Source organism: Corapipo altera, unplaced genomic scaffold (assembly GCF_003945725.1).
Source record: "Corapipo altera isolate COAL_440 unplaced genomic scaffold, ASM394572v1 116, whole genome shotgun sequence".
NCBI lineage: Eukaryota > Metazoa > Chordata > Aves > Passeriformes > Pipridae > Corapipo > Corapipo altera.
In genome coordinates, this window is record NW_020884953.1 from 266946 (window position 1) to 284558 (window position 17613).

The following is a 17613-nucleotide window of genomic DNA, read 5'->3' on the forward strand; positions in this document are numbered from 1 at the left end:
CAAACATCGATGGTCAGTCAGGCTGAGTTTCCTCTTGATGCACAAGATGGGGATGGGGGAAGCATTTAATTATTCTATATGCAAAAGGCATCATCTATGCTGTTTGAGGCATAATGACAATATGAGTAGAAAGGCTTCTCCCCCGTCCCCCCCGTTTCTTTCCCCCAGCTACCAAAATTGCTGCTGTCCTGAGCAATGTTCAGTGATAATGGCACTGCTGATAACAATCATCAGCTCTGTTCTGTTTGGCTTCTTCGAGGCAGGTGTCTCACAAACACCTTTACAAAATTAATGATGTTACAGAATTGCAGATCACAACCACCAAATGTAATTAATAATCCAAAATCCTACAGCACAGTTGGTGGACAGTAAATAAGAGTTATGGGGGGAAACACTGGGTTTGCCAGCTTCATGTACTTACTCATAGACCTAGAATAAGTGTGAGATAGGTATATCTCTGTGGGTCTCTGTCAAAGTAAGAATTAAAACTGCTTGTAATTCTAGAAATTTTCCCCTCTGGAAATTAGGCCCTAGTTTTGAAAACGGTTGTGCATATGCTTGGTATTAAGGGAATGAGCTCTGCTAGTGAAATTGCTTGCTCAAAGTTAAGCTTCTGCTGAAACAGCTCAAAAAATGAAAACAGGAGTTTTTTTATGTTGAAGGACCTGGATCTTTCCTGGTCAAAATGATTTTATATTAAAATTATATTAAAGGTACTAGTCTTACACTGAGATGATGACAAAGAACGTAATAACTATATTTTAATCTGAATTCGAATGATCATTTTATAAAGTAAAGACTTTGTAAGTTTTTCTCTATTTTGAGAACATTTCCATAAAAAATCAAAGTTGTTCAGCTTATGTTCAGAGGTTTTCAAGAATTGCTACACCAGACATCATTCCTGTTTAAAAACAAAATTAAAAAGCAAGTGCGAGGTTTTGAGATTAAAAAGGTGAAATATTTTGGTCACAATACTGCAGCAGAAACCCTTTGAACTTTGGACCTACTCACAGACACATTTGATCTATGAGTCAGCACTCATGAAGCTACCAGAGCTCTGATTGAATTTAATGAAGTCTGGAGCAGTATCTTTATGGCTTTGGCTCATCTGACATTCAAATCATTCCTACCCTTTATCATGTTTTCCAAGAAACGTGGTTTATAATGTCAATTCAGTTAGGAAAGCAGCATTAAAATATTCAAGATGTTATTATTTCTCCGTTGCTACATGGCATACATAAGGACCAAACATTTTAGAAGCAGAAACATGCACAGGAATTGTTTATTAGAGCTTTGTGAAGTTGCCTGTTGCATCCACCCCCATGATTGCTTGGCTGTTTAGTCTTGGTTAGATTTGGTGTCAAAACCCACTGAGATCTACTCTGAAATGAGGCTGGGATTTATCTTTCCTAGTCTTCCCTTTATTAAAGCTGTCCAGCTCAGGAGAGTTGTTTAGGCTCCTGTATTGACAGAAACACACATCACCAAAAACTTATTAATCTTAGATATTTGTAGATACCTGTTTATAGATGAATCAGTGGGGATCCCCTCAGTGCGTAAACTACTGACTCTGTGAGCATGTCTAATCAACCACTTTCCCCAGGTACAAGATGGACATGACAGTAAACCTCTAACCTGTAGGTGGGTGTAGATATGTGCTTCAACTGAAATATCCCATTCCTATCCTAGCTGGAGAGTTTTTCTTTGTTGGAGCTGGAGAATGGGATTAAATTGTAGCTCTGCTCCCTTTGGCTTTCATGACTCAGCATCAGGCTGTCTGTGCACTTTCAAGCTGAAAATAAAAAGAACTTTAATGCTACTGATTCCGGTGATACTGTACTGCCCATTTTCTGGTGCTGTATCTGGCAAACCCAACACAATTACAGATCCATTTCTTGAAATTCTCTTTTAAGACACCATGAAGACTTTGAATACTACTCCTGTTTGTACATCCTTGTAATGATTTCAACACCGTAGAAATTGTTTAAAGGAGCGTTATAACAAGGACATCCAGCTTCATGTGCAGCCTCAAAGTGACTCTTTCTCGACTGTATTAGCATATAGCTGAAAACATATAGTTGTTCTGGTGGAGACCAGACTGTCTGGGCAGAAGATCTGGAGACCAAAGCAATGGAAAAATAGGATTAAGCAGCTGGGTTCTGCTTGCTACCGTGAGGGCTCAGGAGTTTCTCCCTCCTCCTCAAAAAGCAGAGCATGAACATATGAATATCAGCAGTGGAAAGTTTAATAGTCAGACTGTGAAACAACTCAGACAAAACTGATTGGGGAAGAGATACAAGATAGACAGACTGGAGATAATTCTGTGTGTTCAGCAAATTGCAGTTATTTTTGTAATCCCGACATCACAAGAATGGAAATATTTATGATAACCCAGGACAGATGGAAATTCCTTTGCACAGGGCTTACACTGGGGGAACTTCTTTGTGTTTGGTGGATTGGTACCTCAGGCGTGTTGTTGCCTTTGCCTGAAATTAGAGTGGTCTAGGGAGGTCTGGAGACAAAAAAAAAAAAAAAATAAAAATTCTGCCTCGTCTTTCAGGAGTGCCTTGGTGATGAATTTTAGAGTGTCATTGCCAGGATACCCTTGTGGGTTTGAAGATCCCCAACTCGCCAGTTGCCTTTGCAATGGCAATTTTGAGATGGCCGCTCTTTCAGGCATAAGAGAGAATATTGCTTTGGTCCTTGTACTAGAAAAGACTCAGTTTCAATTAAAGAATCATTTTGGTTGGAGAAGACCTCCAAAATCTACAAGTGCAACCTGCGACTGAACACCACCTTGTCAACTAAACCATAGCACTGAGTGACTAAGCCTAGTCATTCCCTGAAGACTTCCGAGGATGGTGACTTCACCACCTCCCTGGGAAGCCCATTCCAGTGCTTGACAACCCTTCCAAGCATTGGAATGCTGAAGAAATACTTTCTGATGTCCAACTGGAGCCTCCTCTGGCACAGCTTGAGGACATTTCCTCCTGTCCTCTCACTTGTTGCCCGTGAGAAGAGGCCAAACTCCACCTTTCTACAACCTCCTGTCAGGTAGTTGTGGAGAGTGAGAAGGTCCTCCTGAGACTCCTTTTCTCCAGGATAAACAATCCCAGCTCCCTCAGCCACTCCTCATAGGACTGACTCTCCAGACCTATCCCCAGCTCAGCTGCCCTTCTCTGGACATGCTCCAGCACCTCCATATCTTTCTTGAAGTGAGAAGCCCAGAACTGGACACAGAACTCAAGGAGAGGCCTCACCTGTGCCAAGTAAGGAGGGACAATCACTTCCCTTTCTCACAGCTCTTCCATCCCCATCATTTGTACCATTGCTGAAACCAGTGTGCCAGTTCCCTCTTCCATGGCTGAATACTCCAGGCTGAGGTCTTCAGAAAGGTCTGACCCACCTCATCTGTGGTTTCTTTAAAATCTGTGCACTCAGTTCCCAATAGACCTGAGCTAACCTGAGCCTTGCTTTTTTTTTCAAACCATGAGATCCAAGGAAACAATATAAGGAACTGAGAAGCCCCAAAGACACTCCTGACATTGTCAGTTATTGTCTGATTTTGAACCCACATCACAGGAGCAATGCTTATCCATCAAGAAAGCCCACATGAAATCTGGAGATGAACTGTTTACAAGGACATGAAGTGATGGGTCAAGGGGGAATTGCTTCAAAAAGATGAAGGGCAGGGCTAGATTGGTTATTAGGGAGAAATTGTTCCCTGTGAGGGTGGTGAGACCCTGGCACAGGTTGCCCAGAGAAGCTGTGGCTGCCCCATGCCTGCAAGTGTTCAAGACCAGGTTGGATGGGGCTTGGAGAAACCTGGGATAGCGAAAGGTGTCCCTGCCCGTGGCAGGGGGTTGGAACAAGATGAGCTTTAAGGTCCCTTCCAACACAAATGTTTTTACAGTTCTATGAATCCATGATTCTATTAATATTTTGAATTTATTGTCATCCATGCTCTGATCAGACTGTGGCTAAACTGGATCCTGTGAGTAGGTCTGGGGGAAAGGAAACACAGATATTGATTTTGCTTGTCTTTTCCTCATCTTTGATGCTTTTAAAAAGAGCAGCCAATATTCCTTGATACACCTGCTTCAATAGTTATCAAATAACTAGTGCTTCAGTCACTACTGACAAAGATTGGGTTTAAATTCACTGAAAGAAGGAAAAAGCTTTTCCTTCTGTTTTCCTGTCTGTGGCATCAAACAGTCCTTAAATCCACCTTAAAATGCCTTGCCAGTAGGTACAGTTGGAACCTGTTTGTGTCGCAGTGCTTTCTATGCCATTTTGATCAACCCATTTAGGATGTTCATTGTGATACTTTTTTTTTTTTTACAGGCAGTTTCCAGTTCATATTTTCTTTTTTTAATCAGGCAGAGACATTACAATTAAAATACCGTAAAAGCGATTCTGGCAGTATTGCAATAAGCATGTTTTTTAATTAAAGGAAGAACATGGGATGTACAAATAGTACCAGCTAATGGGAAATTTCATCCAATGTATTTTTTAATTGAGATTTAAAAGGAAGAAAAGTCAGCCCAATTTTTCTCTGTCACTGTGTGATATTTTCCTATGTTGTTACGGTGAACCTGCAATAATTAGTCTCAGAGCTTTAAAATCCCAGCTGCTTTCATGGAAAAACAGTGAAAGACATCAGTTCTTTATTTGTTAGCACATTTTGCTGCAGGAATTCAGTGTTATCCAGCAGAGTGCATCTCACAGAGATGGACATTCCTGGAGGAAGAGTTTTTAAAGCCCTGAATCCATAGCAATTTAAGGGGTGGGGTTTTTTTCAGATTTTCCTCCAACTGCAAACCCTCGTTCATGTTTGGGTATAGACTGCAGGTTTCTTTTGCCATCATGTTTTAGATGGGCTTACAGCATGTACATTGGACTCCCAGGGCTCTCACTTGCCAATTAAATTGATTTGTTGCAACTTTAGTAGCTCTTGAGACTCCTCTGGGATGCTGCACAGTGAACAGATCTGTGGAAACTAATCTTGGCCAAGAAACTTGATGCAGCTCTGGCTCAGATGAGGCAGCATCATCTCCTTCCTCTAATCACTGTCATGGATGGAGGGAGTCACAGAATCATAGAATGGTTTGAGTTGGAAAAGACCTAAAAGATCATCTAGTTCCAACCCCCTGTCACGGGCAGGGACACCTCCCACTGTCCCAGGTTGCTCCAAGCCCCATCCAACCTGGCACTGGACACTTCCAGGGATGGGGCAGCCACAGCTTCTCTGGGCAACCTGTGCCAGAGCCTCACCACCCTCACAGCCAAGAACTTCTTCCAAATGTTCTCTTAATGCTTGTCTATAAATTGGAAAATAACAGCCAAAAGACCTCTTTTTTTCATCACACCTCTATGTGTGGTGTTTACCTGATGCCTCCACCAGGCTCACTAGAAGTTCCTTCATTATATCCTAGGTGATGTCATAACTGCTCAAAGCCATCTTGGAGTGCCTGCACCTCTTCCCCACCAAGTCAGCTTTTCTTTTGCAAATCCATCAAAGCTGTTGATAAGCATCTCAATGTATCTAAGAGCTGAAAAATAGAAGGACTTCTTTGAAGCAGATACACCTGTGGCAGCATCTTCTGGGCTGTCAATCTGAATTGCCTTTGCCTGTCTCCTGAGTTCTTAGGGAAGAGCCTGATCAGCTCACAGGGAGCACGTGCCATCTGAACAGATGGCTGAGAGCACAGCAAGCCAAAAAACAAAGGCTTGTTGAGATTGGGAGATGAATTCTGTCTGAGCCACCGAAGCAGCTGCTGGTTCCTCTCCCAGGACCAGATTAAGGCCTCCATCCAACAAAATGCTGGCATACAAGCTGAACTTCTTAGTGTGTTAGTGATGTCCTGGTGGAAATACATGGGCATTTGAATTCACAGCTAGTTTGGGATCTGTCCTTGTGTGCTGTGAACATGGAGAGATATTCTCAGGGAGGTGGAGAATGAATTTTGGGCTCTTGATTCAAGCACCCTTTGAGATGAAGTCAATATAACAAACTTCTCCTTTGGATCTTGCTCAGCCATGGTCCAGCATGCAAACAACTTTTATGGCTCATTGGAATATCATGTGAGCAAGTCAACTGGGTACGGGTGACAGAGCCATGAAATAATCATCTTTTTTTAAATCTCATAAACTCTGTATTCCTCTTCCTGTACGCAAGAGGATCTTAGTTGCTCTGGGATTTTTTTTTTTCCTTCTCAGAGGCCCTACCAGGCCGACCCTTGGAGCTGGAGAATGAGCAACAAGTGGGCTGTCAGGCTGCAGCCTTGTACAGATCAAGCAAAGCCATTCCAGCCCCAGCAGTTGCCTCCTGCTGTTTGCCACTCAGGGATGCTGGCCAGGAATTGAACTTCTGAGCTTGAGCTCACCTCACTGGGAAATCTGTGGCTTTTTCGTGTGAAACACCAAGGGAGAGGAGCTGGTCAGAGCAAGCTGAAGGCTGTGGGAATATGAGAAAACAAGAGCAGATCTTCCCTGCACTGCAGTGGGAGGGAGTAGTCCAGTTGAGGAGATGAGCTCTCAACCTGCAAACGCCCTTCCATGAAGAGGAAGTTTGCTGCTAGTTGAAGGTTATGAGAAAGTACTGAAAAATAAGACAATTTTATTAATACTTTTCTTATATTTGATTATTTTAAAAAATTGTCTTGCGACTATCCAGCACCTTTCTTGTAGTTTGCTTGCTTTGACACTGCATTTAGCTTTACATAAAGTAGAATTAAATCTGAAGTAGGACTGAACATCTGAAGTAGAACTAAATCTAAATCTATCACTTTTATCCTAACTCCCTAATGAGCTGTTCATTAGTAAAAATGTCTTATATCAGCAGGGAATGCAAGGTGAGACTTCAAAAGGTGATAAGAGAAAATCTCTCCATGTGAAAGGTGCACTTTGGAATGGGGACTTTGCTGCCCTTGGAGTTCAGAAAATCTCTAGGGCATTTTAAATCACAACCTGAATGAGAAATATCAGCATCACTTTTATGCATTGCTAGAACGTCTGTGTTAGAAGGACTCTTTTTAAAAAATAATAAGGTTTTTGAGAAAGGATATAAGCAGCTGTGTTTGAAAGTGTGAATCATCATGACAGAGGCAAAGAGAAACTTCCCACAACAGTCTTCCCCATCCTCTACTCCATCATTATTTGCCTTTTTTTTTTAAGAGGTGCAGGATGTAGCCTCTCTCCGTAGTAATACTGTGGATATCTGGTCTGTGGCATTGCATGAGCCAGTCCAGACACCTGAAAAAGTTAAGTTTTCATAAATTATCTTTCAAAATCCTTTCTTTTTGGTCGTGCCCTCCACTATTTTCCAAGGAAAGATAAACCTCTTCTCACAAAACCAGTTCTGCCAATGGCATGATGGTGCTGTAGTTACCCACACAGCAGATTAAACCCCCACCTTATTATCAGGTTTGTTTTCTTTAATATTCATTTTTTTTGTAATTATTTGTTCTGGCTGCTTCTCTCCTCCAGTGGGACAGATGGAGTTGCCTTGTTGGTTTTTTCTCTTTCTTTTCCTCCCTTTTTTTTTTTCTTTTCCTTTGCTAAAGGCAGATAAAGAACGATTTCTTTTCTGTGTGTGCAGAGGTGGAGGCTAATTGCTGGGTTAATTGAGAAGAATGGTGCTTCTGATGTTCTCACAAAGTATCAAATAGCCTCAACATATTTCTCCCCTCTCTCCCTCACTCCACCTAAAGAGACCCTTTGAATTTACACATTACTGTACAGAAGTGATTATAGGTTTAATTGTATTTATTTTGCTTGGTGGGGAGGCCATCATAACAGTGCTTGATTGATTTTTATAAAATCACCCTCAAGGTCATGTGTAGGACTTTGCTTTCCTGTGCAGCCATAACAAACAATTTGAGGGTCACAGCCAAAGGCTCAGTCGAGCAATATTCTTGCTTTCTGCTTTCAGAGGAGAGGTCAAGTGCAATAAAAGAAGGAAGCATAACTTTTATTTTCTTTTTTAAAAAAGGAGAAGACAACCTTGTAAAGCAGGAGCTGTATATTTATTCTGACCCAAGAGAAACCACAGAGATACAGAGGGGGTTAGAGGGACAATATGCACTTTTCAGACGAAAGTATTTGTAAGTTTGGCCAGAGTTTGTTTTACACATAGACTTGATTAATGGTTAAATGAATCCCACCTTTTCTTTACTGTGATGCTGCTCTTCTTTTATCCTCGGTGGCTGAACTTTTTTTCACTTTATTTTCTCCCAAAAATCAAGTGCCTTTTGGATTTGTTCTGGGAGGGCTTCAGAGGCTTTGCAAACATCCGGGGGCAACAGCACTATGGTGTGCCCACGAGTGTAGCTGATCTCTCCACCTCCTATGATTATGCTGGGTCTGACTGCCACTTCTAAGGGAAAGCAAAAGAGTCACATAGAGCAAAACAAGCAATCATAGAATGGTTTGGGTTTGAAGGGACCTTAAAGACCATCTCATTCCACCCCTCTGCCATGGGCAAGAAAACCTTCCACTAGATCAGGGTGAGCTGCTGACTTGCCAAAGCCACCTTGTGCAGAAAGGAGCACAGGAGACAGAGCAGAACTGGTGTCAACACCTATCCCAAAAATATTAACTGCTGCTGGTCAAACTGCTGCTGTTTTTGCAGGAAGAGGGACTCTAGGTAAGTGCAGGCTGTGTTATTCTTGCTCCTTCCTAGTTTTCCAGACCAAAGCACAGCTCCCTTACGTACTCTGTTGTGTCTCAGCACTGTTCATGAGGGAGGAGGATGAACATGCTCTACTGTTTTACCACAGACCCTCTGGGAGACAGGTAGAAGGAGACAAATTCCAGACCCTCATGGGAAATGGGCATCTTCCCATGACTACGTCAAGGTGCATTGGAATGACTGAAAAAGAAAAGGATACAGGAATCTTACATTCCTCTATCCCTGCCATCCCATGGGAAGGGGTTTTGGGAGGGAATTAATATTTCTAACTTGTCTCATAGACAACTTGAAAATTTTGGATAGACAAAATGTGTTTGAAACTTGGGAAAACTTATTTGAGATGTAGCTGTGCTTTTCCAATCAAAAGATAGGACAGCTTTGGCCACCAGCCTTCCTGGTGCAGTGGTACAGCATGGCAGCAATTAAAATTCTGATTAAAAATTGTATGAAGAGAAGTGGAAACAGAAATGAGTGTATTTCTTTGGGAGCAGAGCATAGGAAGTCAATAAAGACCTTAGGGAAGATGTCTTTTTTATGTTAGGAATGAAATAAATTGCAGAGATTTACAGTTCCATTTATAGATTGTGGTGATAAAATTATTAACACTGCTGCTATAGGGCAAAAGTATTTAATAAATATTTCTGTTCTCAGTATGGGAACGAATAGGATGGTAAATTATATCACAAGAGGAAGATGGACCAGCAGTCCATTGTTACTAAATAATGTTAATAGGATGAATATGTTAAATATTCTTTCAAGAATATACAATCTTAAATCAACAGGTCCAAGCTCATTCAAGAGCTTTAAAACTTCTGGTAGAGACACTCTGTGGCCCAAAAATCTTAATTTAAGAGTCAATGGGAGATTACAGAGGGATAAAGAAGTTCTGATCTTGGTTTGATTCTGATCTTGATCTGATTTACAGGCAGGTAAATGGGAAACATATTGCCTGCCTAGTTTGATATTAACCAACAAGTCGAAAGAGAAAACTGAGTGAAGTTAAATGTAGGAGATGGTCGAATCCATAAATTACTAACCATGGGATTATACTGAATGACAGAAGAGAAATTTAATGGAAGAAAAGGCAGAAAACTTCTGTTAATTTTCTAAGAAAATTACGAGCTTGTTTGATAGTTACTTCAGTCAAATGTGATAGTGTGGTTACTGAGGGTCACCTGCCAAGACATGACAGCTGGCACGTGCAAAATGGACTAACTCAGAAAGTAAATTTTTAGTGGGGAAACCATTTTCATGACTATTTGGTTCCCACTGCACATCATTGATTATTGATGGATCACTGATGATCTGAGAGGAAGTGGAGATCACATTGTGTGAACATCCTTTAAACCAAATGCAGATTTACGCAGCTGAGAAAAGAGCTGAGCAGGAAGCAATTCAGCATGAAATTCATGGTTGCACAATAAGGGACCTTGTCAGGTAAAGCCAAGATCATGAAAAGCATCAGAAGTCAGTGTGGCCCAAGGATGCCAAGATTGAGGCCAGGTTGGACGAGGCTTGGAGAAACCTGGTCTAGTGGAAGGTGTCCCTGCCCATGGCAGGGTGTTGGAACTTGATGATCTTTAAGGTTCCTTCCAACCCAAACCATGTCATGATTCTATGATTCTATATCCACCTGATCTCTCAGTTTAATGAAGAAGCAAAAAGGTTGCAATATTAATTTTTCCTGGGAAAAGCAAGAGGCAGAGGGTGAGAATAAGGAGTTTTACCTCTATAGGCAGCATCAAGAATAATAAAGGAATGGAAGAATTATGAGATTTGGCTCTGCAAATTCAGGAGCACTGGACTGCGTGAGAGGCTGCACAGCTCCATGAGCTGGAGATGATTCCTTGCAAATAGGGTCTTAATCAGTCTGAAGGAGGGCTGAGATTTGATTTTACCTGTGAGTACTTTCACAGACAATGTTGTTTGCTGCACCTCTCCACAGTGCAGTGTAGGAGGGTACAGAGCACTCTGAAAGCTCATTCTTGACAAGTTATGGCTGGAAATAAAGCATAAATTGTGAATAGTGAGAGAAATTAGCTGTTGGAAAAGATGATCATGGCAAATGGTAGAGTGATGTTCCCAGGTCACTTGATTGATTCAGCAGTCAAACACAGACTTCCTCCAGTTTTTCCATAGCCTGATATACATGGGCCACCAGGAGATATGATCTAATAGTGTCTTCAGTCTCCAAATAATACCATCTCAATTATTGTCCCAATTTCACCACAGTGCATTTCTTATTAAGACTATTTCATTTTTCTAGAAGTCTCAGACGTATCTCAGAATAACAGTCAAATATCTGTTGTTTGTCATGAAACAAGCTGAAATTTGTGCTGTTTTATCACAATGTATGCAGTATAGTTTGTAAAAACATTATATAGAAGCTTAACAGAAATACATTTGTATATAGAAAAGTATGTCTAGGGAAAGAGACAATTTACACATAGGGGAGCTGCTTTTTGTGAGAGGAAATCCATGGTTCCCAGTGAATATAAGCAAGAAAACTAAGCATATTCTATAAAAATGCATATGGAAAGCAGTGAAATTTGGAAATAAAATATTTGATGGGTAGTTCTTATTCAAATACTGACTTTGTTATAAGCCTAGGAAATGAGAACTAAGTTATAAGACTTTATTGTAAGATTAAGAAATCAATGAAGCAATGAAAGCCCTTCCATGCAAGAATAAACAAAGGGATCAGGATGAGAAGAATGTGTTCAGCAGGAGTGGATGGAACTGGGTGGGGAAGGTACCTGAGTGCTGTGCTTCTCCTTTATCATTGAGAGCAGCAGAGGACCTGGTCAAAGAGGAGTGATAATTAAGGTAGATTTAATCTGATTTTTATATTAAAACTTCTTATCTCCTTCTTTTAGTCTCAATACTGAAATTAAACTAGGGGTTTGATCTCCCTTATCCTTATTCTAAGGATTGGTATAATGTTTATAGAATTATACAATCACTGAACAATTTAAGTAAGAAGGGACCTTAAAGATAATCTTGTTCCATGCACAGGGACACCTTCCCCTACACCAGGTTGGTGCAGCCTGGTCTTGGACACTTCCAGGAATGGGGCAGCCACAGCTCCTCTGGGCAACTTGTGCCAGGACCTCACCACCCTCTCAGGGAAGAACTTGTGGGGAAGGAAAGGCAACTGTGTGGTAGATATGGATATCACCATTGAGAACTGCTAACACCAGGAGAAAGCTGGTCATGGTATGAGAAATCAGAGTTCTCAGCTACTTCACACAAAGGGGGGGGGGTGATAGAAACCCTTTGTAAAGAGGTTTGAGGTTTCCAGACTTCGAGATTTTCCCTACTAGCTCGTGGGAAACAGAGCTTGACCTAGGAAGACATATCCCGTATGCAGTGTGATAAGATGTCTGAGAGTCCATTCTGTCCAAATGCATTGTAAAGATAAATGTCATTTATAGGAGAGGAAATATGAAAGGATATAATGGAATAAACCATTCTGAGGTGACAGACTGGGATTGCCAGCTCAGACATGGAAAGAATAAGGGGGGCATTTGACAGAACTGAAAAGTTTGAGTCAAAACTGAGTTAGAAATGGCTTTTCATGCACTCTGTGCTTAGACCACAGAATTAATTGCTTTAAGAAGTCATTGAGACTAAATATCACAAAGACTTGAAGGATCAGTTCTATATTACTGACAAATCTTATCCAGTTATACTAATAGACAGTAAAAGGAAAATGTTGGCAAGGGGACGAAACCTTATGCTTTGAGGCAAAGCTAACCTCTAATTAGGGATTGAAATGGGTTTTTTATGGGATGGGGAGATCAACTCACATTCAGCTAAGAGGAAGACATTTCTTATGCTGTATTTGGAAGCATCTGGTTTTGAACAGCAGCTGGAAGAGTTTGCAGGATTAAATCAACCACTGATCTAAACAAGTTGCCAGTTCTTATGTTCCAAAACCAGTTTCCTCTCCCCTCTCCCTGTCAAATGTAGTTTATAATCTAAAAAGTAACATAATACAAATTAAATAGAAATATTCCTTTTCAACATTTAGTGAGTGAGTCAGTTAAAATTGGAATTTTCCAACCCCAGCTCCCTTGCACTGGAATTCGAGAGATTTTGATGTCTACCCAGGCTGACTGGCCTTGCTCAAGTCTAGAAAGGCAGACTGTTGTAGAATCAAAAAATGGGCTGAATTAATCAGGTCTGCAAAGAGCTGATAAATCCATAAAGAGAAGTACAGGGAAAGTTGGAAATTTGGCAGGACACAATAGTATTTTAACTCTAATCTCCTAATTTTATGACAGATCCATTTGTTTACTCACCTCTTACAGCTCCTTTGGCTGTGAGATAATGACTGGCTGTTTCATCTGTGGTTGTATTTCGTTCTTCTCTTGTCTTCAGGTGGCAAACTCCTATTTACTGGGCCAGGACCTGTAGAACTACATGCTCATTACATCCTGGTATCTGATGGAGGAGAGCTCCACGTGGGATCCCCTGAGACCCCTTTCCCTCACAGAGCACACATCTATCTCTATGGAAGCATCCATTCTCCACCATTATATCCATATGGAGTCAAGTTCCTGGCAGTGAGGAATGGGACACTTTCCATTCATGGTGAGTGCATTTTTTTCTCATCAAAAGCAGAGCACAAATGAACAACAGAAAACAAAAAAAAGCAAAAAGAAAAAAAAAAAAAAGGAAAAAGAGAAAAACAGGTTATTGGAGGAAAAATAAAATGACAAAATGACTTTGGTCACAAGCTTAGATTTCTAATTAAAGTTAAATATTTGCTGAAATGTGTTTTTTTAAGGCCAGAACTTTATATCTTTGTATTTACCATGAGACTTCTGTTTCTGTAGTATCTTATGCATGAAAACTTAGTGCTGTATGTCCGTACAAATTCCCATACTGGGAGCTGAGTCGTTTTGAAAATCTGGTCCCCAAGAAGAAGAAGATGGTACCAGTTAGTTAGGAAACCTTGATGGTCATTTAGATGCCTAGAAGATATTTGAATTTGTGCACATCTCTCCACAAATAAATGTCTTCTTCCCCTGTAAACTGGACCTGGGATCTCTGTTGTGAAGTATCTGTGTTTACTGTTCTGCTAGAATGGAATATCCTTCTCCCCTCCTCCCTCTCCATAACAAGTTTCCTTCCCAAAGAGGGTATGACTTGGGGTTTCCAAGAGAGTGTGATCTGCCAGGTAGATCCCATGGTGAGGCCAATGCCAAGAATGACACAGTAGCCTGGGACAGCTAGAGTGGGGAAGATACTTTTCAAAGCATCAGCAAAAGGCTCCCAGCAGTGTGTTTTCCCATCCTCCACCTCTCTATGCTGTGCTGGCATTCCAAAGCCAGTGGTCCATCTGCAGAATTAGGAGCACAGCTGGAATATCTCTGTTTTCCTGGTGGTCCAAATGGCCTCATCTGCTCTGCACAGATTGTGGTCCTAAATGACAAGTTCAGGTCAAACTGTGGTAATGTCAGGAATTTCAGTCCCAAGTGACAAGTCCTTTGCTGTAACCACTGGACCTTAGAGTTACAGAATGGCTTGGGTTGAAAGAAACCTTAAAGCTCATTTCATCTCAACCCTTTGCCATGGGCAGGGACACCTTCCACTATCCTAGGTTGCTCCAAGACCCGTGCAACCTGGCCTTGAACACTCCCAGGGATTGGGCAGCCACAGCTTCTCTGGACAACCTGTGCTGGGACCTTACCAAGGTACAACCATGAATTTCTTTTAAACCTGCCCTCTGCCAGTTTGAAGCCCCTTGTCTTGTCCCTCCAGGCCCTTGTCCCAAGTTCCTCTCCAGCTCTCTTGGAGCCCCTTTAGGCACTGGAAGGGACTCTCAGATCCCCCTGGATCCTTCTCTTCTCCAGGTGAACACCCCCAGCTCTCCCAAACTGTTTCTGGAGCAGAGGGACTCCAGCCCTTGGAGCATGTCCATGGCCTCCTCTGGACTCACTCCAACAGCTCCACATCCTTCATATATTGTAGCATGGAATAATTTAGATACAGAGCTTTTTTTTTTGGAAGGCTATGAAATATAGGTATAAAATGACCATTTCTTGGTTCAGTAGTTTGGATATGGAATTCAGGTTCAAACTCAGCATGAATGAGAACATTAGTGAGGTGCATTCATGTCAAGCTCTTAACTACTGGGCTGGTTTTAAAGCCTCTATGTGTCACAGGGGAGAGGAAAAAAAACCAACAATGAATGTCTCATCTCCTTTCCTCATGTTCTTGTGTGTCAAACTTTGTGTTGGTAGGAGCTCGTACCCTCCAGCAGGGCTTGAACTTACACCCTCTGTCCTACAGGCAGAAATGTTGCTGTCTGAGCATCACTGACACGTGTGGCTCTGGGTCAGAAATGATGTCAGGCACCGAGGGGGACAATCTGAGCACACACAGAGAGGGAGCTGTGCCACTGTGCCGTGATCCTGTCAGCTCACAGGAGCCCAGCAATGTCAGGAGAGCTTGAGTGCTGGAGGGGAGTCAGTGAACAGATGTTTTTTTGAAGCAGGAGAGATGAGCAGAGGGTGGGGAAGGTGCTCCTGACAGGGGCAAGGGAGCTGGGCTGGCAGGTGCTCTTGACCACTTCATTTAGACACGGCAAGGCTAAATCATTTAGGCTTTAATAATTCCAGTAAACTGGCTTTGCAGAGGGTTTCTATCCCATTTCCTGGAGGATATCCCTGAGAAGAGATATTAGACAATCCAGGCTGAATTGAGTGTCCGTCACTGGCCATTGAGTTTCACACAGTTATTCCAGCCCTGAGTTCAGTAACTCCTGTTAAATTAAAGCATGCCTTCCAGAAAGGCTTGGTCTTTGAGGACATCAAGGGAAACAGGAGCCAGCTTTTTCTGTGGAGGCTTGTTCCAGGGGATTAATTTGGTTAATCATCCATTTTTTTTTTTCTTTTTAGAGAAAAGTATTGAAGTGTCTGATTTGAATTTGCCTGATAATAGCTTTTGCTGCTTCACTTTCTATGTCTTCTGCTACTTTAAAATATTCTTTTTTTCTTGGTTTGACCCCTGTAAGTCAGGATTTTGTCCTTAAATTGTCAGCACTTTATAGCACGAGCCTTCACTACTTCACGCTGTTTTGTTTTCTGGCAATGTAGGAAAACCCAGTAGCAACTCCTTGCAGCTATGCCTCCTGTGCTGCTTCTCCTTTCCCTTCTGAGCCTGTATCATCACAGGCTTGTTGACTCCATCACCCATAAAATTAAAGACAAACAGGGCAGAAGTACATTTTGCAGTCTCACCTTGGCAACATGATGGAGGGATGTAAACCCAAGTGTCCACATCAGTACCTTTGGGTCTTTTCTAACTGCCATTTCATATGTTTCACTCAGTGCCATACTTCCCAGTGATTCTTCATTCCCTAGGAAACCAAAAAGGTGAGGTCTGCAACTGAAATATTACCTGGATGGAGGCATGTGGAGCCAAATGTGGCTTGACCCATTAGTGGAAACATCTCCTGGTTTCAATTTCTTATCAGTTATTGAATTATTGAATAGTTTGGGTTGGAAGGGATCTTAAAGCCCACCTCTGCCATGGCCAGGGACACCTTCCACTATCCCAGGTTGCTCCAAGCCCTGTCCAACCTGACCTTGAATGCTTCCAGGGATGGGGCAGCCACAGCTTCTCTGGACAACCTGTGCCAGGGCCTCACCACCCTTACAGGAAAGAAATTCTTCCCAATACCCCATCTAACCCTTCCCTTTTGTCCTGGCACTCCATCCCTTGTCCTAAGTCCCTCTCTAGCTCTCTTGGAGTTCCTTTGGGCACTGGAAAGGGTCTCTAAGGTCTCCCCAGAGCCTTCTTTTCTTCAGGCTGAACACCCCCAAATCTCACTGTATTATTATTCAGCCCTAATTCTTATTAAAGAATTCTTATCAATTTCTTATTCAACAAATCCAGACTAACTATGAAATCACTTTTAAGCTCTGCACCACACACAGTCCCAGTGCACGGCTGCAATTAAGGTTCATTCAAACCATGTAATATGCAATTTAACATTGAAGCAGTAAAAGCCTGTTAGAAAACAAGGCAAAAAATGGTCTGATCTTTTGCTGGGCTGATATTGCTTACATGGAAAAAATCTGCTGTTCTGTCTCCAATTTAGCACCAGTCTGGCCTGTGGTATAGAATAAATTGTTGAGCATGACAGCCCTTTCATATATACGTGAGAGAGCATGACATGCTCAGCAATATACATTTGTGAGATACATTTATAAACATGAATATATATGTTATCTCAGATCAAAATCATTAAATAAGCAGGTTTCCAAATTCTCAGCTGTCTTGGTGAAGAGAGGACTGAGTGCATTTTAATTTCTTTTCTCTTTCAGCCAGGGAAAGCTGGGGGATGCTCTGGTTGAGTTCAGATTGTTTAGTAAGCGCTGTCAGCTCCTCACTTTGATATGTTAATATGACTCAGGGTTTCCCACAATTCCCTCATGAGTGGCAGTCCTTTGCTCCGGTAGTTGTAGCAGACTGGGAAATTTCACTGTTGCCTTTGGCTTTAGCCAACTCCCCTGCCAGTCAGAGCGTGCCACCCATAAACTGCCTGTCAATCACACGTCAGGTTTAGAGGGGGTTTCAGTCAGCCAGGGCAACTTGACTTTTTGACAATGTAATTATGGCCCTTGCATCCGCGGTAGGGGCCTGAGCGGGGCTGAGAGAATTTTATTGATTGTTCAGAAGGGAAATTTATCACTGTCTCCAGCTCCATTTGTACTTTATTCCCTGAGAAACTCTCTTGACAAGCTGCAGGAGAGAAGTTTAGCATGGTGGCCTTGGCTGTTCTTGCATCTTTGTCCTTCGCAGGGAAACCGGACTGGAGGCATGAGCAGATACTGAGGCGGGGGCAGAGACTGGGTGAAAAGGCAGAGGAAGTGGAGGTGATACCTCAACAGCTGAGGACAGACCAC

At 42.0% G+C, this 17613-nt stretch overlaps 1 protein-coding gene across 9 annotated transcripts in view; it reads left to right on the forward strand.

Annotated features, from left to right (window-relative positions):
• The window catches only part of PKHD1 (PKHD1, fibrocystin/polyductin), a 261116-nt gene that overhangs the window by 88260 nt on the left and 155243 nt on the right, over nucleotides 1-17613 (forward strand). For all 9 annotated transcript variants that reach the window (XR_003530915.1, XM_027663423.1, XM_027663422.1 and 6 more), the window contains one exon: nucleotides 13076-13288. Coding sequence is in view for 8 of the 9 variants with exons in the window: in XM_027663423.1 (XP_027519224.1) it covers nucleotides 13076-13288 (213 nt within the window). In the remaining variant the exon portion in view is untranslated. The remainder of the gene's footprint in view (nucleotides 1-13075; nucleotides 13289-17613) is intronic.